The sequence below is a fragment of the Epinephelus lanceolatus genome, chromosome 12, assembly GCF_041903045.1.
Source record: "Epinephelus lanceolatus isolate andai-2023 chromosome 12, ASM4190304v1, whole genome shotgun sequence".
Classification (NCBI taxonomy): domain Eukaryota; kingdom Metazoa; phylum Chordata; class Actinopteri; order Perciformes; family Serranidae; genus Epinephelus; species Epinephelus lanceolatus.
This window is the reverse complement of record NC_135745.1, coordinates 32,220,994-32,244,964: the sequence shown is the minus strand read 5'-3', so window position 1 is coordinate 32,244,964 and position 23,971 is coordinate 32,220,994. Positions and strand designations below refer to the sequence as shown.

At 41.1% G+C, this 23,971-nt stretch overlaps 3 protein-coding genes across 3 annotated transcripts; 1 reads left to right on the top strand and 2 right to left on the bottom strand.

Annotated features, from left to right (window-relative positions):
• Window positions 1-1,800: 1,800 nt before the first annotated feature.
• Window positions 1,801-11,571, bottom strand: capn10 (calpain 10). The gene is made up of 13 exons (XM_033649573.2): window positions 11,262-11,571; window positions 10,541-10,793; window positions 9,988-10,119; window positions 9,584-9,780; window positions 9,214-9,437; window positions 8,990-9,131; window positions 6,511-6,677; window positions 6,149-6,405; window positions 5,868-6,070; window positions 5,045-5,300; window positions 3,487-3,680; window positions 3,316-3,361; window positions 1,801-2,877 (listed from the first exon to the last, which is right to left on the bottom strand). The coding sequence occupies exons 2-13, from the start codon at window positions 10,679-10,681 to the stop codon at window positions 2,848-2,850; spliced, it is 1,989 nt and encodes a 662-aa protein (XP_033505464.2). The 5' UTR covers window positions 10,682-10,793; window positions 11,262-11,571; the 3' UTR covers window positions 1,801-2,847.
• Window positions 11,572-13,545: 1,974 nt separating this feature from the next.
• On the bottom strand, window positions 13,546-14,339 carry ccl20a.4 (chemokine (C-C motif) ligand 20a, duplicate 4). The gene is made up of 4 exons (XM_033649614.2): window positions 14,229-14,339; window positions 13,968-14,073; window positions 13,795-13,875; window positions 13,546-13,700 (listed from the first exon to the last, which is right to left on the bottom strand). The coding sequence occupies exons 1-4, from the start codon at window positions 14,290-14,292 to the stop codon at window positions 13,691-13,693; spliced, it is 261 nt and encodes an 86-aa protein (XP_033505505.1). The 5' UTR covers window positions 14,293-14,339; the 3' UTR covers window positions 13,546-13,690.
• A 5,581-nt stretch (window positions 14,340-19,920) lies between these two features.
• On the top strand, window positions 19,921-20,941 carry ccl20a.3 (chemokine (C-C motif) ligand 20a, duplicate 3). Its single transcript, XM_033651352.2, has 4 exons — window positions 19,921-20,088; window positions 20,218-20,326; window positions 20,438-20,512; window positions 20,634-20,941. The coding sequence occupies exons 1-4, from the start codon at window positions 20,013-20,015 to the stop codon at window positions 20,680-20,682; spliced, it is 309 nt and encodes a 102-aa protein (XP_033507243.1). The 5' UTR covers window positions 19,921-20,012; the 3' UTR covers window positions 20,683-20,941.
• The last annotated feature ends 3,030 nt before the right edge of the window (window positions 20,942-23,971 follow it).

Genomic DNA, 23,971 nt, shown 5'->3' with positions numbered 1-23,971 from the left:
TGTCTGTCGTGGATATGAACGTGCGGGTGACACTTGTTCATCTCGGTGTTTGATTAAATGTATACGTTTAATACTCACCGGAAACATGCATGATGTAAATATATAAACACATGAAGCCAAAATCACATAAATATACAGTCAGGTCCATAATTATTTGGACAATGACACAGTTGTCGTCATTTTGGCTCTGTACACCACCACAATGGGTTTTAAATGAAACAATGAATACCTGCTTAAAGTGCAGACTCTCAGTTTTCATTTAAGGCTTTTTTCAAAAATGTAGTATGAACCGTGTAGGAATGACAACCATTTCTTCACACAGTCCCCCAACTTTAAGGGCTCATAAGTATTTGGACAAACTAACATAATCATCAATTAAACAGTCAGTTTTAATACTTGGTTGCAAATCCTTTACAGTCAATGACTGCCTGAAGTGTTGGACACATAGGCATCATCAGATGCTGGGTTTCTTCCCTGGTGATGCTCTGCCAGCCCTTTACTGCAGCCGTCTGCACTTCCTGCTTGTGTTTTGGGTGTTTTGCCCTCAGTTTTGGCTTCAGCAAGAGAAATGCATGCTCAATTGGATTCAGGTCAGATGATATGACTTGGCCATTGCAGAACATTCCACTTCTTTGCCTTAAAAATGTCTTTGGTTGCTTTTGCAGTATGCTTCAGGTCAATGTCCAACTGCACTGTGAAGCATCGTCCAATGAGTTTTGAAGCATTTGGTTGAATCTGAGCAGATAATGGTGCCCCAAACACTTCAGCTTTCATCCTGCTGCTCTTGGCAGCAAGACAAGACTTCACTAGAATAAATACAGAGGGTTTATGACAAGATGCAAACCATTGGTTAGCCTTAAAAATGGAAGGCCAGATTAGAGTTTGTCAAAAACCATCAAAAAAGCCTGTACAGTTGTGGAACAGCATACTATGGACAGATAAAACAAAGATCAACTACCAGAATGATGGGAAGACAAGAGAAGGAAGAAGGGAAGGAACTGCTCATGATCCAAAGCACACCACCTCATCAGTGAAGCATGGTGGAGGTACTGTTATGTCATGGCCATGTATGGCTGCCAGTGGAACTGGTTCTCTTGTATTTATTGATGATGTGACTGCTGAGAAGAGCAGCAGGATGAAAGCTGAAGTGTTTGGGGCACCATTATCTGCTCAGATTCAACCAAATGCTTCAAAACTCATTGGACGATGCTTCACAGTGCAGATGGACATTGACCTGAAGCATACTGCAAAAGCAACCAAAGAGTTTTTTAAGGCAAAGAAGTGGAATGTTCTGCAATGGCCAAGTCATATCATCTGACCTGAATCCAATTGAGCATGCATTTCTCTTGCTGAAGCCAAAACTGAGGGCAAAACACCCAAAACACAAGCAGGAAGTGCAGACGGCTACAGTAAAGTGCTGGCAGAGCATCACCAGGGAAGAAACCCAGCATCTGATGATGCCTATGTGTCCAACACTTCAGGCAGTCATTGACTGTAAAGGATTTGCAACCAAGTATTAAAACTGACTGTTTAATTGATGATTATGTTAGTTTGTCCAAATACTTATGAGCCCTTAAAGTCGGGGGACTGTGTGAAGAAATGGTTGTCATTCCTACACGGTTCATACTACATTTTTGAAAAAAGCCTTAAATGAAAGCTGAGAGTCTGCACTTTAAGCAGGTATTCATTGTTTCATTTAAAACCCATTGTGGTGGTGTACAGAGCCAAAATGACGACAACTGTATCATTGTCCAAATAATTATGGACCTGACTGTATATATGGGACACATTAGCACCAAGTTATGTTTTCATATTTTATTCATCCCAAACATAATAAATACACAGCTCAGTACCTCTCTCATCAGTTAATTATAGCTTTGTTAAAGTCTCTGGCTCCAATAAAAAATCAGAAACCCTGTGACTTCCACACACAGACATGGCTTCCAGCAGGCATACACCACCACACATACACAGCCTCAACACAAAAAGGAACCGGCGGCTTCTTCATATGAACCGGCCTTCTCTGATGTGCCGCATCCCTCGTTTCATCCCTTCCACCCATCCGCTTGTCATCTGTTCTTGCGGCAACTTCAAACTATGGCTCTGTTCAGGTCCAGGCCGAGCTGTGGACCGAGTCTGGAGGGACAAAAAGGGAGCTGAGGGGGTGAGGATGGAGTCAGGAACAAAGTGGACTGCTTTAGGGTCCAGCCTGACTTCACTGTTAGTCCGGATGATGAGCATGTTTGGGGACAGGGGACTGAGAAAACCCTGTGTCTACTGTCTAGGGACAAACAATGCAAGCTAGGTAAGGAGCAGCGTCTGGGGGTGAGGGATGGGAGAATAGCTCTGGCATGGTATGGCACGGTATGGTGTGGTGTGGTTTGGTTGGCTCTGCCGTCGGAGACCATCCCCTCGCCCCTTGCCCCCTGTGCCTCTGTGAGGACCTTCATGAGAGGGCCCTTTGTTCCGGGCCGGCAGGCGCACCAGTGAGTGAATGAGCAAGAGCAGCGGCGGCCCTCTTCAATGGCGGCTGTTTGTTTACACCAGCCAGTCCCGTCATACTTCATTAGCAGCCCAGCCCACCGACAACCTCTGATGTCCTAATCGCCGATGAGTGTGTGGCTGCCCATCAGCCCTGAGCCTCAGCAGTTCAGGATAAAGGGGTTTCCAGGATTCCCGACACACACATTCCCACTCAATCTGCCCGCCTGCCTTCTCAGCCACTGGTGGTACACATACACACAGCCTCCATGGTGAGGGTGGATGGGAGAACTGGTTCTTTCATCATGGGCCAAGAGGCACCGGGAGGTGAGCCGACGTTAGTGGAGCAGCAACAGTCCCAGAGAACTAGCTTTGCATCAAAGAGATGTGAGAGATCTGCCGCCCAGGAAGAGACAAAAGCAAGACAGAGTGATCATTCAGTGCTGCCTTCCTCTCACCACAATCACACACTTAAAAATATGGGTTTAAGGTAGAAATAAGGGAAGTTCTTCCAGCGAATTGTCCTGGAGGCAGGACTAGCTGTCAGGCTGCAGGAACACAACCATTGGATTTGTTGAGCTTTGCTGAAGGTGAGGGGACGTGCTGCCTGAGAGGCACAGCTTGTTTCTTCACCACAGTGTAACATAACACCAAGGATGCAACTTATACATATTTAACTGTAGATTATGTTTTTGATTAATGGTTTAAAACTATAATCCTTTTGGTTGTGTGCTTTTATTTTGAAGTTTCTGTGTTGAAAACGCTGCATCCTTTAGCCATCTAGTGTGTGTGTCATTTCATTGGATACCTACTAAGTTACTTCAATTAACTCACCTCTTGAATGGCTCGACCCAGCCTCTCCTGGCTCTTCACCACTTTCCTGAAAGAGACACACACCCGTCTTTATGTCCAACAATGATATCATAATAATAATATTTAAAGCTACTGCTATAACTGCACGGTCACGCTCTGATTACAAGATTAAGACAAAAGAGCGGAGCCAACCTGTGTATTCTGCGAGCCAGGCTGAGGGTGAAGTTTGCCGAGCAGTCGGGCTGATAGGTGGATGGCACTATGGTGTAAGCTCCAGGGGAAAGACAGCAGGTCAGACTGACATCCTGCGTGTAGCAGTGAGGGACACAACTGGCCGCAGGATCCTCGTCCCTGGGTAACGTCTGCTCTGATTCCCCTTCTGGGAACTGTGAAGTGAAGATCAAATGCTCAGATACTGTGGAACTACGATCATTAGCTATTTTGCCATAACACATAGTATACAGAGAGTATTTTAATTTTCTTTTTTATATTTTAATCCTTTACAGCAGTGATAGTTTTTTGCTGTGGAAGCCCATTTTCACCAGTGTGATGGAAAAAAGGATCCTATAAGTCATTATAATGAGAAACTTTTGAGTTATGAGTTAGTATTGTTCCTCATTATTTTGAGATACTAATTATTTCAAGGTCAATCAGCATAACTTAAGATATCTGTATTATTATCAAAGTTCATTAAGAAAAAGTATACACAAAATGTTTTGCTTTTTATGCTTTGTTGTTCTTTTATGTTAAATCTGTTTGTAGGATTATTTATGGGGGGGGGGCTTTTGATGCTTTAACGATAGTACACCTGGACAGTGACAGGAAAGGGGGTAGTGAGAGGGGATGACATGCAGCAACGGGCTGCAGGCCAGACCCCCAAGGACCCAGCCTTTATAGGGCACACGCTCCACCAGGTGAGCCAGAGGTCACCCCTTTTTATCTGTTTGGGACTACAAGAGCTAATTATTTGTTGAGCTAACCCCTGGCACTTCTACATTGAAGTTTTCAAGACATTCAGGTTGATTAGAGTGCACATTGCCTAAAAGTAAAGCAAACAAATACCGTATATGAGTGCTTGTTTTCTCTTGTGAAAGAGGCAGTTGGTTGCTGTACAGCATGAAAAACATCTTCACAGACATAAAAACTATCTGTAGAAATGTCAAGCTAGGATCAAACACCTTAACCTGAGTGTTAAAACAGACACAATGAGTAAACAGTGCATAGATCACAAGATTACACACTGTGCAGACTGTGTTGTGATCAGTCAAGGGAGTTGTACACACATGCACAGGCGTTGTTTCAACGAAAGCCAAGGTGTGGCAATGTGACATGAAGTCAAGGACCTAAATGTTACTGATAAGTGTTTCAACAGACATGTAGCTCTCTCTCATATCCACAATGCCTAATGTTTGCATGTAATTCACAACTTAGGGAGAGCTGTGAGAGAGCAAATTTCAGCATCATAAACAGAGAGCACAGGTCTAATTATCATTAGTCCGGACAGAAATGTTTTCAATTACATGCTAGTGTCTAGTGGGTAAAGACGGGATGTTCATGATCATGCCGGCTGATATCAGTCTTCAATAACATTGCATAACATTTGAATTCATATGTTACCATATACACATCTACAATCACAGACATCTGGCCACTTCTCTAAAGCAGCTGGGAAAAACTGATGCCTATACACAGAAGTAAATGGTCTGTATCTCTAAATGACGCCAGTATTCTCCCTTAATGTTTGACTGACCTTATAAATGTGAAAGCCAATAGGGTGCAGGTCGGTGTCAGGGCGCCTCTGGTGCAGGGTAATCCTGACATTCACTCCTGATGTCACTGCTGACTCATCACACACTGTAAAAGGGAAGCAGGGGTTCTGCCAGTGAGACAGGAAGTTCCTGCTTCCTCCGGCCGTGCTTCCCTCCACCCACGAGCCCCGGAAGTAACTGGTCTCCCACTCTCCATCTGTTGTCAATGGCAGTGAAGGTGCTGGGCTTTTCAGGGCACTGGGGAGGAACACAACATTGTTATGTCATGAATAAGTCGATTCAGTCACAGCAATTTCCCTGGTGGAATGTGGAAGAAAGAAAATCCATCTTTTGAAAAAATGTGTGGGGTCACAAATTGACCAGCAGATGTCACTGTTCACTTGCTGTCATTCATTTTTATGGGAAATCCTGGAGAAAGTTTGTATGAACAAATAAATCTTTAATCAAGATCTCAAATGAATGAATTATGTGCAAAAATTTACAGAACATAACATTTAATAATACTGTTGTCATTTTAACGTACTGTATGTTTAAGGAATCTCAAAGATAACAACGTTGTTGAATGGGCAAAACAACTAATGCCATTTTACTTTGATTTTGGAAGGAGACATTGTGGAGACACATTTTGGACTCCACAGAAAAACAACATCTGCACACATCTCGAAAAGTACCTGAACTTTTTGAAGATGGAATGAAATTAAGATTTTATGATAAAAAAAGAAACACAGCCTGGATATGCTGTGTGTTTCCTGTCATTTTTACCTAGACAAGATGAGCTTGTTCACTTTCTCCATCTGTCCTCACCTGAGGGATGTGGTAGAGGAGGAAAAGGCCCTGATGAGAAAGCGGGCCTCAGCTCCTGGCTGGTAGGTGCTGGGGATCAGCAGATAGTATCCAGGCTCCAGCTCCCCGTGGAGAACCACCTCTCTCTCGTAGGCGTGGCAGTGAGTAGAAGCACAAGGAGGTTTGTTCAACATCCGGCTCAGATTAAAACGCCTCTTCTCCACCTGGTGACAGAAAAATGCAGGTGACATGATGCAAAGACACAAGCATTTCTTTTTTTTCCTATAAGCAACAGCACCAACCTTCCACATGTGTAGAGCAATAGCCTGGTAGTGCTGGTGCGTTATGTTCTTGCTCTCTTCAAGTGGCGTTTGTGCATATTTCTCTGTGTTTCTCCATTTCCTATGCTGCAGCAGGGACACCAGCACCTCTCCTCTCTCACATACTTTGAGCCAAAACTTTGGGTTGCTGCCATAGCTGCTGCTGTTTCGGCTGCCACCAGCTGAGCTCCCTTTTATCCACCGGCCAGCCAGCTGATGGTTGTGTGTCAGCAGATTTCCTGTCGGAGAGGAGAGGAGAGGTGTCAGGTTGAAAAAGGGGTGTGAAGGATGTCACAGTCAGTGACAGTAAGTCTAAAACATCCTTTAGCAAAGTAGGGAATTACCAGTATAAATGCTCTTTAGGTGCCCGTCATCACTGATGGGGTAACCCACTGTGACATCATCAAACTGGGACAGGAATTCTGTCTCATCCAACCAGACCTCGCCCTCAGCCACCCTGGCTTGTAGGTCCAAAGCAGAAACGGGGTCGACAGAACTCCAACCAGCACCACTGTAGACAAAGAGGTAGACTGAGTGAATGAAGACTATGGACTTTCCCACACACACAGACTTGTGGACTTTATGGGTGTGTACAGTGGTGGAAAAAAGTTTTCGGACACCCTTAAAATTTTACACAATCTCAAATATTATCATGAAATATTTGTGGAAAAATCTTTTTTGTGTTTCAAAAGGTGTGGCTGCTTTAGACAGATACAAACAAATACAAATTATATTTTTTTGTTTATTGTTTACAAGAAAAACTAACAAAACTAAATTCTTGACAGTTTCAATATGTCAGTTCTCAACATTGTCGGTATCAAAGTCAACAAATAACAGAGAATGTGTTCAAAACTGAACAAAAAATAAATAAACCATCACATCATCAAATTAATATTTAGTAGTCCTGCCATTGGCACGTAGTAGAGCTCTAATCCTGGCTGGCATGTTCCCCACGCGCCTTTCACACTGTTGAGGGGTAATCTTGTCCCATTCTTCTTGAATTACTGCTTTTAATTCTTCTAAATTCTTTGGTTTATGCTTTGAAACAGACCTTTTGATAATCCACCACAGATTTTCAATGGGGCTCATGTCCGGGGATTAAGCTGGCCACTCTAAGACCTGGATACTGTGCTCCTGCAGCCAAGTTCTACTGGCCTTGGATGTGTGGCAAGGGGCATTATCTTGTTGAAACATCCAGTTTTTACCTCGATGGAACAGTGCACGCGCAGAAGGGAGCATGTGGGTTTCGAGAATGGTACAATACTTGGTAGAGTTCAATGTGCCATCACAGACAGTGAGATGACCAACACCAGCAGCACTCATGCATCCCCAAACCATGATACTGCCTCCACCATGCTTGACAGTAGGTACTGTACATGCTGGAGATAATGCTTCGCCTGGCCTTCTGCGTACCCTCATTAGTAGGAGGAAGATAAAGCTGGAAACTGGACTCATCTGACCACAAAATCTTCTTCCAATTCCTGGCTGTCCAGTTCTTGTGTGCCTGGGCCCAACGACGCCGGGCTAACCTCTGTCTCTCATTGATCAGGGGCTTCTTGATAGCCTTGTAGGACCTTAAGCCATGATCTAAAAGTCAGCCACATACAGTGCAGGTGGAACACTGGACACCAGTTTGGTTTGACCACTGCTGCTGAAGCTCCTGTGATGTCATTCGGCAGTTTTGCCTGCACATGCGGATCAGGATGCAGTCATTTCTTGCTGAAGAAACCCTTGGACGTCCAGATCTTGGTTTGTCTTCCAAGCTGTTGGTTCGTCTGTATTTCTGCAGAGTGTATCCAACTGCTGAAGGACTGCATCTGCACTTCCTGGCTATCTGGCGGCAGCTGTACCCTTCCTGGCTGAGAATCTTTATCTTCAGGCGTGTTTCCTGCATTAGGTTCCTTGTTTTCGCCATTTTTGTGTCTGAAGAACTTTCAAATGTGCTGGCTTTATGTAGACACGAAGCTTGGCAACAAAAATTGTATCTTTTAATAAAAAGAATGACCTTCATCACTGGTACCAAAATGACCCAATACTCAAAATTTCTTATGTATTTTTATGGAACCAATCAATTTTAAGTTTAAATGGCTTTTTTAGGATTTATTTAGTATTTTGGCTGTGACTGTACTAAAAGAAATTGCACTTGAAGACCTAAGAGTGATTCTTAATGCAATATTTCACAAATGCATGGAGTGTCCGAAAAAATTTTTCCACCACTGTACATGTGAGTGCCTAAAAGACACACAATAAATAAAGTGTGCAATGTACTTTAGTGCATTCTCTGGAGTTTCTACAGACTTCCATGAATCTTGCTGTGGCACAACACCCTTACAGACTTGATGTGTTATGCTAATGCTAACTGTGGTTTTTTTTGTGTGTGCTTATAGTCATTGTGCATGTCTTTGTGGTCATTGTGCATCTGTTAGTGGTTGTTTTGCATCTGTTGCACTCTTAAAACAAACATAACTCCATCTTCTGTCTGGCACCTACATTACCACTTGTTTAAAACACTTTATGGTTGTTTTGGGGCTCTTTATGGCAGTTTAGCATCTGTGGTCATCTTGCATTACTCTGTGGTCACGTTTGTGGTTATTTCATGTCTCCTTGTGGTCATTTTGAGTCTTTTAGCAGTCATTTTGTGTCTCTTGACGTTTTGCTGCGGAACTAATTTGTCTCTCTTGTCTCTTTGGAGTCATTCTCATTATGGATGTTTTGCATTTGGATTCCACAAAACTCCATTTGAGGTTTCATCATACATATCTACAAATCAAATCTTAACTATGACACACACAAGGAGACACACAAGGAGACACACATGCCTACCTCCCTATCCAGGCCCCTCCCCAGCAGCATCTTCCCCAGGGATTTCTGATCCTGAGCAACAGTACTTTGCTCTCCGACACCGTCTTCACATCCAACCACTCCATGACAGTCAGAGCATGGTACTGGTTCAGCTCACTGGCACCTACAACATTCATCGAGGTCATAAGGTGATGTGATATAGAATAAAAATCATTTTTATCTGCAAGAAAACACTTCCTTCTGACCTCCGGGGGTGCTGTGAGTGGAGCAGCTGACCGCACATTCATCTTTCACAGGATACAGAAGGTTCAGGTCCAGCCCTCTCCTCCTGACCTGGTCACTGTCCTGCTCTGGTCTCTGCTCGTCTTCAGACTCTCCCAAGCTCCAGCGCTCCGCCAGGCCCCCGGTCAAATCCACCAGGGCCTCAGACACTTGCCCTGCCCACAGCCGCTCATATGAGCCATGAACCCTAAAGAGGATGGAAGAAACAGGAAATGGGAGTTCCACACTTCAGTAAAGAGGTGGTTAGTAAACCTTTAAAAAATCCCTCCTATATCAAAGTTCACAGTAGGTCAAACTAAAACATAAGACAAGGAAATTCCACAGGTTACTTACTTAGCATAGGCCTTCTCTAACAGGGCTACCCAAAAGGCAGTGGGGGAGTGGCAGCGTGAGAAGCAGGGAGTGGAATTGATACACGGCAGGCGGTCGTCGATGGTTACCTCTGTCCAGTGTCCCTGCTGCCAAAATCGAAACTGGAAGGAGCCCCTGTATCTGCTGTCACCCCACTGGGGCTGGTCTGGAGGCAACACCTGCAGAGAGTCACAGACTAAATCAGTGGAGCAGTAGGACACACAGTAGAAAACATGCTTATGACATGCTCATTCACAGCAACTTAGTCTAACCACTGGAGCACTCTAATGCCCAGCATCAATTTCTCCAGATTCTGTAAAAAGCCAGAGCTGCAGATAATACAAATCTATTAAAATCGAACTGATAGTACACAGTTGTTGCTCTACCTTGTTCAGCAGATGTTTGTTCTTGAGCAAGAAGGTGCAGGCACAGAGAAACCAGCAGTCTCCTAATAAGCCTTGTTTTGCATGACCCAGGTTGATGTTGTCAGGGAAGAGAGCTGGTGACTGGCAGATCTCCTGGAGGTGTGAAACGGACATAAATTGAGACATGCTGACTTACAATAACCCTGGGGTTTGGGTTATGGAGGTTGAAAATAATGAGGTGCAGAAATTTGTTTACAGACGCTGTTAACAAGGAGGTCAGGGCCTCTCACAGGATTGTTTTTAATGCGGTTATTTTGTAGGGTTGTAAGATGATTGATATAGAAATAGAAAAACATATGAAATATATTTGCTTTTTTGTGAAATAAACAACACCACCACTGAACCTTTGAACCTGTAAACACTGTTTCATAATCAAACAGGGATAGGGGAAAAACCTTCTCTGGTTGAGCACATTAACATGTGACAGGTGATGCAACATTGAACTGATTACAAAACAAACTCCCCAGGAATACACAGCGGCATTTCCACTTTTGTCTTTGGCACTACATCTTACCTGTGGGCGTTGCCAGGTGATTTGTCCCTGCAACCTTGCGATGGGTGTGGAGCTGTCAGAGAACAGGGATGTGTCGTCAGACGGGAAGTCCTGGTCCTCGAACAGAGCCTCACGCTCTGCCCTACCTGCCTCTTCCTTCATGGCTCCTCCTTTCTCTTTCAACCTGGATTGAACCTGCTGGGTCAGCGGGTGAACCTCAGCCAGCTGTGACCATCCTCAGGGCCTCCATGGACATTGCACACTTGTTTTACACCTATAAAGAAAAACAAAACAGCAACAAAAACAGTCATGTTTTATAGTCATGAGATTTGTGGTATTGTGCAAACATCAACAACAGGAAGCTGCACCTTGCTGTAGATGTAGGTAGGGAGGTGGAAGTTTAAATTAATTTATCTATGACTATACAACACTATTAAACAACATACATTAAGTTCACTTCCCCCCACAGGTCCACAAATATAACATAAATAATATGTTACAATGGATACTGGTACATAATAGTGTATATATGTGTAAAAATGTCATTTTAGGGGAAACATGTTTTCGCCCAGCTTAAGTAACGTTGAGCACAAATCCATATATTAACTGTTTACGTTACACACAACCGCAATAACAGGGAAATACGAAGAAAAGCTGTATGAATATGTCTCCAAACTCAAATGTAATGTCACAAACATATCAGGTTAATAGTGTGACTCTCCTTTACGTGTCTGCATCTTACCTTTCTCCTCCTTTAATCATCTTTCCACTCGCAGTTAGCTCTCACTCTTCATAATAACACAGCAGCTAACCGTTAGCTTCAGCTAGCTTGAAATGCACAGCTGCAACATAGTTAGCATCTCCGTATCGCTTCATCTTATCATGGTTTCAGAGCCATTGCCACAGTCATACCGAGTATTTTTTATCCAAACGCATGACAGACTTCGTTATTATTAACAGTTCATATCGAAGCCAGACATTTCATCTTGCTGAGTGTGAAATACAGTCAGAAATAAGTCGCTTCCGGTTGGTCATCCGGCGGTTCATTCATAGAGTGAATCCTTCCTGTGCTGCTGAACACTGCCGCCACCTACTGTTGGTACCGTGAATTACACGCTGTGTTGTCACTGTCTTACTGTGTTGGCATGGAAGAAAGGTGCGTTCGTATTAGGCACATGCTGAGGTGGGACCAGGCCATTGTTTTGCAAGTCACAAGCAAGTCTCAAGTCTTTGCATTCAAGTCCCAAGTCAAGACAGGCAAATCCCGACTCAGGTGTCACATCCTAAACTTTGAGTTTGGAGTCCTAAACAAGTCATAAGATGCTCATGACCTAGGAAAGTTCAATCAGTATTTTTGAACATGAGCAACTCTCTCTCTCAAAGCCAGAAACCAGAGAAGTGAGTCTCAAACTTCAGAATCGGAATCAGCTTTATTGGCCAAGTATGTGTGTACATACAAGGAATCTGACTTCGGTAGACTTAGCTCTCAATGTACCAGAATTGACATAAGTACTCAAGAATCAGACAAGAAAGTGGAATATACAAAAAAATATACAAATATATGTCAAATATACAAAATATATGAGTTGTAATGTCATCAAGTATAAAGTCTGAAACTGCTCCATGGACTATAAATGAGAGCCTGATTTTGTGGATCCACAGAATGTTTGTTTCCTTTTTTTTTTATACCCAAATGAGCTTCATTTTATTGTAGTGCTCTCAGTACCCATATACTCAGAGCATTCACCTGGGTGCTCTTTGTGTCATCTATAACATTTTTCACTTTTCATTGTCTATGGAGCAGTTAGACTTTATGACATCCAAAGAGAGTTTTTTTATTTTTACTAATATCTTTTGATTGACCCAGACTGTCTTAGACCAGAGGAATAATATGTATGAATCTTGAAAATGGGCTTGGTTCCCCTTTAACAACAGAGTAATACCCTGAATCCGCTTTTATGTCTGGAACCTCCGGTCTACAACGGGTTTGAGACTTGAACTTGGCTCAGATTCCAGGGTAAATCTGATCCCGTTTGGTTTGGCGGTGGAGCCTCTTGTGACTGCATGTGGACATCGATCCCAGCGGGATTTGAGTCCTGAACCTTCCACAACGAAGACAGGTGCTCTAACCACTACACTAGGAAGGCGCCCTAAACAGAATAATACCCTAATATGTTACATTTACAGCAGTCATGAATGCTTTCAGTTGGAAGTGGTTTGTTGGAAGTGGTTGCGTCTCTGTCTATAATTTTCGAGCCACATATTTTAGGCAACAAACTGCATTTCATTTTTGTCGACCACTGCATCAGTTTTGTACTCTGTATGTATTGGCCCATTTTTAAAGAGCACATTTTTCAGTCTTTGGGCACAGGGGAAAGTATCAAGTATTTTCAAGTCAAAAGGCTGAAGTCCAAGTGATGTCACGAGTCACTGGCATAGACTATATACACTATGGTCATTGGTGTTGAAGTCAAAGTTGAGTCGCAAGACATGATTAAATTTTGTCAAGTGAAGTCTAAAGTCTTCAAAATTGTGACTCGAGTTGGACTTGAATCCAAATCATGTGACTTAAGTCCACAACTCTGGATACATGTAGTTAAAACTAGTGCAGTCTAATACAACAGTCGTGCAATTAATCCTACCTCCATGTTCAGTTTTTGTTACCTAATAAAGTGGCAATTGAGAGTATATATACCCATGGACTTACTAGTTATGGCAAGTCTATTTTACTTCCCCACTTTCTAGCCATCTTCCTTTTTTTGACTTCCTTATGGTTTCCACTTTTCTATCTGTCTATCGTCATTCCTTCAACAGTATGAAACCTTCTTCTCTTTCTTCCTTATTTCCCTCATTTCCTCTAGCCTACTTTTATTTTGAATCCTTGAGTGCACTTCACTGCTGATGCTCTTTTACTGCAGCAACATTTTGTAGCATGACTGTGTAGAAATTGTAATGTGGTGTTTTTTATGACTTCTATAAAAATATTACACCCAGGTACTTAAAAAGATAAACACAAGAACAGCAAATTATAAAAAAATATTCTCTTTATTGTCTTGAAAGTAATACAAAAATAGATGAATTGACTTTGACATAATATATTAAAGTCATCTTGTGTATCTTGGTGTGTTTCGGGTGGTTTCCTCAGGTGATCTCCACACATGAAGACGCTGCTCAGACTTTTCTATTTCCAAAGACAAAAAGGAAAACATTAGATTTACTCACGATGTCTGTTTTGTGTTGTAGCTCAGAGATTGTCTGAACAGAAATTAACTTACTCTGGGACAGTCTCCATGGCGATCTTAACCCACTTTTTGTCAGGATCGGCACACAGCAGTCTGTTTTTCACCGTCTTGAAACTGTATTGAGACAAGAGAAGAAGTTAAGACATTATAGTAGAGCTTATATTATAGTTTGTTACTTCTGATGCACTGATTATTTTTTGTCTTACATTACTGCCTTGATGTTGCAGTTATCTGTGATCTCCTGGATTTTGAAGTATTTGAGGAATTTCACTGGGATTTGATTTTCTTGGTACTCTGTGCAGCACATGGGGCCTTTAAAGAAGAGACACAACAAGCATTACAGTCAAAAAGAGGCAAAGAAACATAAGGAACCACTTTAATTACAGATCTAGAAAAAAACAGGCATACAACTCACATGCTACTCCTAAATCAATAATATTACTGGGACGCGCTGAAGTCATACTCACTGCTTTCACTCAGCGCCACCAGCAGCAGCAGCATCATGGAGACACACACAGTGAGCTTGGCCATCTTCACACAGCTTCTCTTCAGAGATGAATCAGTTTTCTGATCAGGATTTGTAGCTGGGATGAGCTGATAATGTTTGGCACTGAGGATTAAATACTCACTAAAAGGTGGTGCCCCTCCACAGATCAAAGAACTATCGCTGGAAATACCAGTGTTGTAATATAACTGGGTCAAGCGGGAAGTTTGACATGCCTCATTGGTGCGGTGTACTTTTACCCACAATAGTGGCACAAAATCCCCTTTTCTTTGGGTTCATAGAAAGAATCGAGAGATGCTGTATACACGTGCGCTACTTAATTTAAAAAAAAAAAGAAAAGAAAAAAGATCCGGGCATTATGTCATGCTGCGGAAAAGGTTGTACGTAACAGTAAGTGATGTTCCTTCTTTGAATGCCAACGCTATTAGACACAATCAATACCTTTAAAATGCCACAAGTATTATTTATGTAACTCTATTTGATAAGCAGAGGTGACATGTAACTATGTTCCCATTTACTCAAGTATTTGAATACACATTTGAAGTATTTGTATTTGATTACTTTCACTTTATGCTACTTTATGCTTCTACTTCCACATTTCAGAGGGAAATAATGTACTTTTTTATTCCTCTACTTTTACTTGGCAACAGTTTATAAAATATGACATATGTTTATAAATTAAACTAGCCGACTGGATGTTGGTAAACAATGCCAATATACATTTAAAAACGTGTACTTCAATTTTGGATTTCAAAACAATGGTTTACAAAGCTATTTATGAGGGTTACCAGTGCAAAAGATTTTTTTTCTTGCAAGGTAGCCTGGATTGATAAGAATGCAGGCCAGGCATATACAGTATAAGCTATTGCTTCTGCCTGAGCCACAGTGTGTGCATATATAGTGTATACTTACTGTATTACTACTACTACTACTACAACTGCAACTACCACTATTGATATAACAAGAATATAACACTGAGGGGAGCTGTTTTTATACTGTTACTTTGGAAACTTTAACTACATTGAGCTGCTAATGTTTTTTTTAACAGTTTTAGTCAAGTAACATCTTGAATGTAATATTTTAATAGAGTGTTTTTGTGTTGCAGTATCGCTACTTTCATTTAAGCACGTCTGAGTACGTGCTGTAAGGGTCGTCTTATTTAGATCATTATCTGTTTCTCAAGAGATCCGAAAACAAGATGTATACAAGGTGCAAAACAACATTGTCAGCAACCCTAAACCATACCTCAAGACATAACATCCTGCTGACCTGTATAACAACAGCAAATGTCAGTAGATTGACTGAGGAGAGCTACTTCACAAATGCAGTATTAAAAAACAGGTGCTGTTCGCATCCAAGGATGTATGAGACCAAAACAGAAAGGAGAGGTTAGGCTTCTGCTTTGCTTTGTGATAAATAAATCACAACCAAAAAATATAGAGGCACACTGCTTTGCAAAAATGAAAAAGCCTAAGCTTAGAGCCCTACACGTATTTCACCTCACAGTCTTCATGAGGGCATGTAAAAACAAGTGGCAGCTCACAGTAGTCCAAGACTGGCATCAGCTGCCAGGCAATCATTTATTATGAGCTTTTTTAATGTTTGCAAAGCAGTGTGCCCTGCTATTTTGCTATTATGACTCACTGATGGCAAAACAAAGTACAAGTCTAACCTCTCTCTTCTAACCTGCTGACCTTGTTGCTGCTTACAGACACCATTATAACAGTGGTGCCCCCAAGTGAGGGCCAGGAGGGCAATGACCACCCTGATACAACAGTTGGCCCCTCTGGAGAAAATAACTGGAGTCTGACATTATCGTCTTTGAGAGGCTGCATTTTGGTGGTATCTTGTTTAACTAGACAACCTAAGGCATCCATTGATACCAACCATATCAGCATAGTTTGTTGCAACATATTCTGACTCCGACCTCATCACATATGGACGTTTGGTCATGGACTTTCCACCTCAACATATGACATGCAAGGTACCCTGGGTGCGTTGGTTGTTGACGTTCTGGGACGCCGTGTCACAAACATTGTCTATTTTCAAAGTACACTTCCGTTTTTACAGGAAATGTACAGTTTGCATACAGTCTCTTTCAAAATAAATGTCGGTACAACACCACAAATTGATGTGTTTTTTCTTTCAACAACAAATGCACATGGTTGGATTTAGGGAAAAAAGTACAGGGTTTGGCTTTACAATCATACAGGAGGTGAACATCGGCTGGATGATCCTGACACCTGCCCTGCTCCCACTTTAACTTTCATTGTTGTCCTGTCATGTTTCCCCCTGATGATAACGGAGACTGGCTGTGTATCATCTCAGTGTGAAAGGACAGCTTTTTCCTCAGTGTCTGACGCCAGAAGTCACAGACCAAGAGCCGGTTTTCAACGACTTTGGAGAGAGACCGGGTTGTTCATTTAGAAGGGGGTTATATAACGCTCCAAAGTTAGGCAAAATTTATTTGATCAATGCTGCCTAGTTTGACGGTTTGGCAGCAGTTTATAAGCAGTGACTGACATGATGATTACTTGGGCAGCTGTGGCTCAGAGGTAGAGCGTGGTCATCCACCAATCGGAAGATCGGTGGTAGTAGCAGATGGTACATTGTATGGTAGCCTCGGCCATCAGTGTGTGGATGTGTGTGTAAATGGTTGAATGTGACATGTAGTGTCTGAGTGGTCGGAAGACTAGAAATGTGCTATACAAGTACAGTCCATTAACCATGTACTTCTTTCAGAATATAGTGACAGTTTCAGCAAATATTTTTTCCATCCATACACCCATCCATTTCCGAAGTCAGGTTGCCTCGGGCAGCAGGCCTAGCAAAGCACCCCAGAAGTCCCTCTCCCCAGCAATGCTTTCCAGTTCCTCCTGGGGGACCCCAAGGCGTTGTAATCTCTCTCGGTCTACCCCGGGGCCTCCAACGAGTGCGACATACCCAGAACACCTCTAATGGGAGGCGCCCAGGAGGCATCCCGATCAGATGCCCCAGTAGAAAAGGGGTCTGTTGAACCACCTCAACTGACCCTTTTCGACATGAAGGTGCCACGTCTCTACTCCGAGCTCCCTTCAGATGTCTGAGAAACTCATTTTTTGGCCGCAAAGTTACCAACTGTAGCTTTTATAAAAGAATTTAATTTAACTGCTTCAGTTTCAGGATGCTGGTATTGTGCTTGCTGGCTCACTGTCACACTGCTATGGCTTGGTGGGACAAATGTAACAGAACAATTGTTAATATTAGTGATGTGCTTTTCCTACTATAACAGGTCAAAATGTGTGCTTAAGCAACTTCTTATAAGGGGTTAAAAAAAAAAAATTAAAAGGGTCCTAAAGAAATGTTCTGAATGTTCACTATGGTTTCTACTGTTCTCAGTGGTTTGAAGTGGGCAGTGAAAAAAGCATCTTGAAAGTTCACAGCTGAGCTGTCTGCCTAAACCCCCTTCATCTTTCTGTAAGTAGGTGTCGTTTGATGTCTAGTTCTCACACAAACCTGGTTTCCTAAAATATCCCTTTACTTAAAAGGATAGACTCACTCACTTTTAAAGTCTGTTTTAAAGCAAACCCCCGTGCCTTTATGTACACAGAAAGAGCTTTTTCCTTTCCTATAATAGACTGTACCTTCGGAAGACACCCACTTAATTTAACTCCAACTTCTGAATCTTCGTACTAACTTTAGCTGAATAAGAACTGTGGGTGTTGTCATTTACATTTGAGTCACACTGGACAGGGATCACTTCATGTCTCGTCTGAACAGATGAACCAACATTGACCCATAACCTTTATGAACATATGATTATTGTTTAAAGATTTGTCTCACTGCTGAGGGACATCAGAGACAATATCTAAGTAGAATTATAATGTTGTAAGTTATAAAAAGGTACGGTGCAGGAAATCAGAGATGTATTTCAAACATGTGTGGTTTTGCTGGAAAGTTTGAGATGCACAATTAAGCAGGCATTAAGTGTTTCATGACCTATTTCAGCACTCCCCCTGCACTTTTTCCCCTTCGATGCACGGTTCTTGAGTATATATAAGTGTTCCTCTGACCTAGAAAACAAACCTCCATACAACCTCAAAGCAACCTACTTAAAAGGGGCAAACATTTTAACATCCTCTCTAAATATACTGCTCAAAAAAATTAAGGCAACACTTAAATCACACATTAGGTCTTGATGAGCAAACTTTTCAAGTTGAAAATCTTTACTGATGTACATTGTTGCTGAACAAAATGACGTAACAACAGTCAGTGGAAACCAAAATCCAACTTGCATGAATTTTATCAGAGCAACTTATAATGTGACTTACTAGTGTGTGTGGCCCCTGCGTGCCTGTATGCGCTCCTGCTGCTGCTGGGCTGTAAGCATAGGTCCCACTAGAGGACATTGGGCTCTCATGGAGGCTGTTTCTGACAGTTTGGTCAGAAACATGCACACCAGTAGCCTGCTGGAAGTCATTTTGTACGACTGGCAGTGCTTCTCCTGTTCCACGTCACACAAAGGAGCCACCGGTCCTGCTGCTGGGTTGATGCCCTCCTACGGCCCTGTCCAGGTCTCCTCATGTAACAGCCAGCCTCCTGGTATCTCCTCCATGCTCTTGAGACTGTGCTGGGAGACACATCAAACCTTCTTGCGCCTGCACGTATGGATGTGCCATCCTGAAGGAGCTGGACGACCTGTGCAACCTGACAGGGCTGATGGTACTGCCTCGGTGACAAGGACAGTAGCAGAACACAAAACTAGAGAAGAATCAGTCAGGAAGGATAAGGAGAGAGCAACTGTCTATGTCCACATGTAAAACCATTCCTTTTTTGGGGGTTGTCTTGCTTTTGCCTCTCCATTGCACCTGTTGTCACTTTCATTTGCACCAAAGCAGTCGAAACTGATTCACAGTCACATATGCTTCCTAACTGGACGGATCAATATCCCTGAACTTTAACTGGACTTGGTGTTATACTGTGACTATTAAGTGTTTTTTGAGCAGTGTATATTCTGCCCTTCATGGTGAGAGTCGCTTAGAGAGGAGCCGCGCCTGTGTAACTTCCCATGTTGCACTCGCTCTTTAGCGCTCTATGTTGTATCAAGGTGTGGTGATGGAAAGACCGAACATGTGTGACCTAACACCCAGAATATTTATCTATTGCAGTGGTTTGTAATTAGAAGTTAAATTCTTTTTTTTATACTTTATATTTTCATATTTTGTCAGAGTGCCAGTGACTTTCTGCTCCATTCTGCTGGATTCATATCCATCATGTTATTATGCTGAACCAAAATTCAGCAACATTATTTTACTTACAACACTGAATCATCAGTCTGGTTGTTTTTATTTCTTCCTCTGAAACTCAACCTTTAAACACAAATTTTTAGACATGACATTTTTTCCTTCTTGGAGTTTTTCATATTCCTATCATGTGTTTAATACTAAACATGCACCCACACAAACAATCAGCACTTCATCTTATTTACAGGTGACTAACAATAGTGCTACTGTGTGTGTGTGTGTGTGTGTGTGTGTGTGTGATATTCCCCCACATCTTCCCCTTTTTTATCTTCCATTAGGAAAAGTGAGTGGGGATTTTTGCGGTGATGCAACTTGAAGTAGAGTGGAAGTTTCCTGCTGCTGCTGAAGAGTATAAAGGCAGCAGTGATCGACAGCTCAGTCAGCACAACCCTCTCTGACTCCACCTGAAGACAGACGAGACAACAGCTCAGCTCAGAGTCTCCGCTGCCAACAAAGAGGACGACATGGTGTCAATGAAACTTGCAGTGACAGTGTTCACGCTGCTCGCAGTGTGTCTGCTGGCCACAGATGCGTCTTCAGGTGTGTACTGTTTTTTCTATCTTTCTTTTTATTGCTGGTTTTGTTATTTAAGTTCAATGCATCAAATCTGGTTCATAATAGACATATTTACTTTTTCTTTTCTTGTCTAATTATCTTTTCTTTCCACAGTTTATCATGGATGTTGCCGAAGTTACATGAAAACCAAAATACCATTTATTAAAATCAAAGGGTATTCGCTCCAGACCACCACAGAGCATTGTCCCATCAGTGCCATCATGTAAGTATCTCTTCCCTCTCAACCACAGCATATATAACACATGACACATAACATTATTGTTTATCATATATGTATAAATATTCATTCTGTTTCTTTCATTTTAATTGATAGTTTCATCACAAAGAAGGGCAAAGCCTGCACCAATCCTGCTCTCCCATGGGTGATGGACTATGTCAACCGTTTAAGGTGAGATTTTAAGTAATGAAATTGTGCAACATAACTTTAAAAAACATCATAATTCTGCAGATTTTGACTTATTTTCTCAGGAGTATGGCTAAAATTACAACTTGATGTATTTTCATTGCAGGAATAAAGCACAAATGGTTCACATCAAGACCTCCCTCGAACATGAGTGAAGTTATTCTGCTTTTCGAAGAAGAGACCAAACTTCAGCTTCACCTGTTATCCAGTAACCAATGATGTTTCACAGTTTAATAATTCAGCAGACTCCTGTTTGAAGATGGTTCAACTACTGGAACTTGTCACGCAATATAGGCATCAGCTCAGTTGTAAGAGCATTGCATAGAAGTATTTTTGTATTCTTTGTTTTTCTAAAATGTTGTATTTGTACATGTTGTAATATAGACTCATTAAAGTTTTGTAAAAAAAAAAAAATGTGGCAGGTGTCTTAATGAAAACACTCCTCTGTGTGTGTTGTTCAGACTGAGCAGCTGACATTACTACACGTGTTTGCTTCCCTGCATAACAGCTTTTATCTTAACTTCCTTGTTTGTTCTGTCACGGTGAGAAATTCCAGCTCTGGAAGTTTTGTGTCCCACGATCAAATCGTGGCTAATAGTTAAACACAATGTGATGAAAGTCCTGTGACATCAGCAAGAGGAAGTCATGGGAGCTTTTTGTCCAAGGCACGCAGCAGAACAGGTATTTCCACGTTGACACAAATGATGACATCAGCTGTAATGAAGTGAAGTGCTCTTTGATTTATAGGTCACAGGGCAGTGATTTCCTGCAGCGACGAATACTGCTGTAAAAACAAGAGTGTGTCTTTGAACTTAGCAGCTTTATTATGAAATCATCTAGCAGCTAATACACAATGAAATAAAACACAAATAGAGTATCTGAAATTTTGTTTCATATCAATATCTTTATATTTCTCATTATAATAATATGATTAATAGATTCTGTTCTCCACTATTTTGAAACTTTCTATTTTGATTTATCTTGACAAACTGGTTGTTCTTCTGTCAGTCAGTAAAAGTGTCATATAAACTTTTCATTCATTTAAACATGTTTAAAATACTTATTTGTGTATTTTGTATTTTGTTGGACAGATAAGATTACTATGTAATTTGTAACAAAACACTATAAGCTTGCATTTACTTGAAATACATCATCTTATTCTAAAATAAGACACATTTATATCCCTGGGTTAAGATGACATGGAATGTGGTGACAGAGACGTGCTTGTTTTTCTTGAGGCCACTAGTTTGAATAGTTGTTGTTTTATTGTGGATTTCTATATTATATGTTGTATTTTTTGCATTTTAAATGTGGTTTGATTGGCTGCTACCTGGTCTCTCGTGTTAAAGAGATTTTCAGTCTTAATGGGACTTCCTGGTTAAATAAAGGTTAAATACAGAAATTAGAAATTAACAATTGTAGAAAATAATCCTGAATTTACAGCCTCCAACCTCCAAGTAATCCTAAATGGCTTTTTCAAATCTATGATGTAGGAAACTGGCAGGGGGGGGTTAAGGTCAGCTCATATTGAGGCTAATAAATGCCTAAAGTGTGATGACATCAGTTTGTATAGAATGCATTTTGGTATTTTTAAATTAGAAATTACTTGTATTTTCATAAAATATCTTTTCTCATTCCCATATTTTGTATTTTATTTTCATACACTTGATGAGCAAGTATTTGTAACAAGATACTATCTGATGTATTTGTGCACATCTCTGTATAAAAATATACAAAACCAAAACCAGTGTTACAAGCATGGATACATTTTTAAATCAAATATGACCTTAATAAAGTAGATCCACAATACATGGTAAATGGACTGCACTTGTATAGGGCTTTTCTCATCTTCCAACTACTCAAAGCGATTTTACACTACATGTCACATTCACCCGTTCACACACACAGTCACACACAGGTGGCCGAGGCTACCATACAAGGAGCCACCTGCTACTCACTTGCACTCACACACCGATGTAACAGCCATCAGGAGCAATTTGGGGTTCAGTATCTTGAGGAGCCGAGTTAAAATTAAAATTAAAATTAAATAAAACATTAAAGTAAAAACATAATAATAATAAATTTAACTAAAAAAATAAAAATAAAATACAGTAAAAAATAAAATTAGAATTAAAAAATAAAATAGGTTTTACCGTGAAAACTAGTAATGAGCTGTCTAGGGGCTGCAGCTGGTGATTATTTTATTATCAACTAATCTGCACATTATTTTTTACAGTTGATTAATTTATTAATCATTTAGGCAAGGCAAAGCAAATTTATTCATATTGCACATTTCATACCCAAACTGCTTCACAGATTAGTCAAGTCAAAGTTAACTGTAGCACAGTCATGAAGCATGCCTCAAAGGGCTGTACAAAATGTTATTTCAAGTCCAGTATCACAATTTGCCTCAGGTGGTTTTAAAGCACACAACATCCCTCTGTCCCCGGATCGTCTCAGTGGATACAGAAAAACATCTTCCAGAAACCCTTTAATGGGAAAAAAAAAGTCTGTAAAATGTCAAAAAAGAAATTGGGAAAATGCTCACTATGTTCACTGTCATTTCCACATTACAGAATGAACGATCCTCTTATACATGAAGTTGTGTTAAAGCTCTTTGAACCGCATCACTCAAAGAGGGGCCTGATTTCACGATTCTATAAAACAACCATGGACGGCTCCCAGATCTCCTCAGCAATGAAGAGACTTGCACGGTGTGAGGACTTAAATAGCAAAATCTCGGTCGAGAACTGGCAGACAATCTGCTTGCAAACACGGTCCATAAACACCCATTTTTAATGACTCCAATATAAGTGGATAATGAGAATATATGTAACTCCAACCATGTTAAATAAATCCAATCCCAGTACCCCTGACATATGTGATAAATGTGGAATAAAGGGCACGCTGTTTCATTGCTTATTGGGCTGCAGGTTTTCTGGATAGAGGTTTTGGATATCCTTTCACATGTCAGAGGTGTTAAGTTGTCTGTATGCCCCAAACTCAACTTGATTTATATCGCACCTTTCATACAAAACATGCAGCCCAAAGTGCTTCACATGGCAAAACTGAAATGGCACAGACACAAGACAATAAAATATCAAAAAAATCAAACCAACCAAAACAGAACAAACTAACAAATAAGATGATTAAAACTCCATAGAATAAAAAGAGAGGAAATAAATAGATAAAATAGAATAAAAATGAACAGGGGAGATAAAAGAAGGTAAAAACCAGTGGTTAAAATTTAAAAATCAAGACTGTGATGTTACTCCACATTAAAAAGATTATTAATTTAGCCTGGCTCACTGGACTGTCACACTCTGTTGCCCTAGAAAAACTTACTTTTAAGATTAAGGGAAAATATTCTACTTTTGAGAAGCTAAGGGGACATTTTAAGACATTTCTACTTGTCTTAATCTCTTGAATGCAACATAATTATGT

What these genes read in the sequence shown, in the direction of transcription:
- ccl20a.4 (XM_033649614.2), bottom strand. Translation starts at nt 14,292, where the DNA reads ATGGCCAAGCTCACTGTGTGTGTCTCCATGATGCTGCTGCTGCTGGTG. An exon ending in GGTGGCGCTGAGTGAAAGCA is followed by an intron (nt 14,074 to 14,228) that starts GTGAGTATGACT and finishes TCTTCTTTAAAG; the next exon opens with GCCCCATGTGCTGCACAGAG. An exon ending in TGCAACATCAAGGCAGTAAT is followed by an intron (nt 13,876 to 13,967) that starts GTAAGACAAAAA and finishes GTCTCAATACAG; the next exon opens with TTTCAAGACGGTGAAAAACA.
- capn10 (XM_033649573.2), bottom strand. Translation starts at nt 10,681, where the DNA reads ATGAAGGAAGAGGCAGGTAGGGCAGAGCGTGAGGCTCTGTTCGAGGAC. An exon ending in CACTCACAGCACCCCCGGAG is followed by an intron (nt 9,132 to 9,213) that starts GTCAGAAGGAAG and finishes TGAATGTTGTAG; the next exon opens with GTGCCAGTGAGCTGAACCAG. An exon ending in TTGGCTTTCACATTTATAAG is followed by an intron (nt 3,681 to 5,044) that starts GTCAGTCAAACA and finishes TTCACTTCACAG; the next exon opens with TTCCCAGAAGGGGAATCAGA.
- ccl20a.3 (XM_033651352.2), top strand. Translation starts at nt 20,013, where the DNA reads ATGGTGTCAATGAAACTTGCAGTGACAGTGTTCACGCTGCTCGCAGTG. An exon ending in TGTCCCATCAGTGCCATCAT is followed by an intron (nt 20,327 to 20,437) that starts GTAAGTATCTCT and finishes TTTAATTGATAG; the next exon opens with TTTCATCACAAAGAAGGGCA. An exon ending in GACTATGTCAACCGTTTAAG is followed by an intron (nt 20,513 to 20,633) that starts GTGAGATTTTAA and finishes TTTTCATTGCAG; the next exon opens with GAATAAAGCACAAATGGTTC.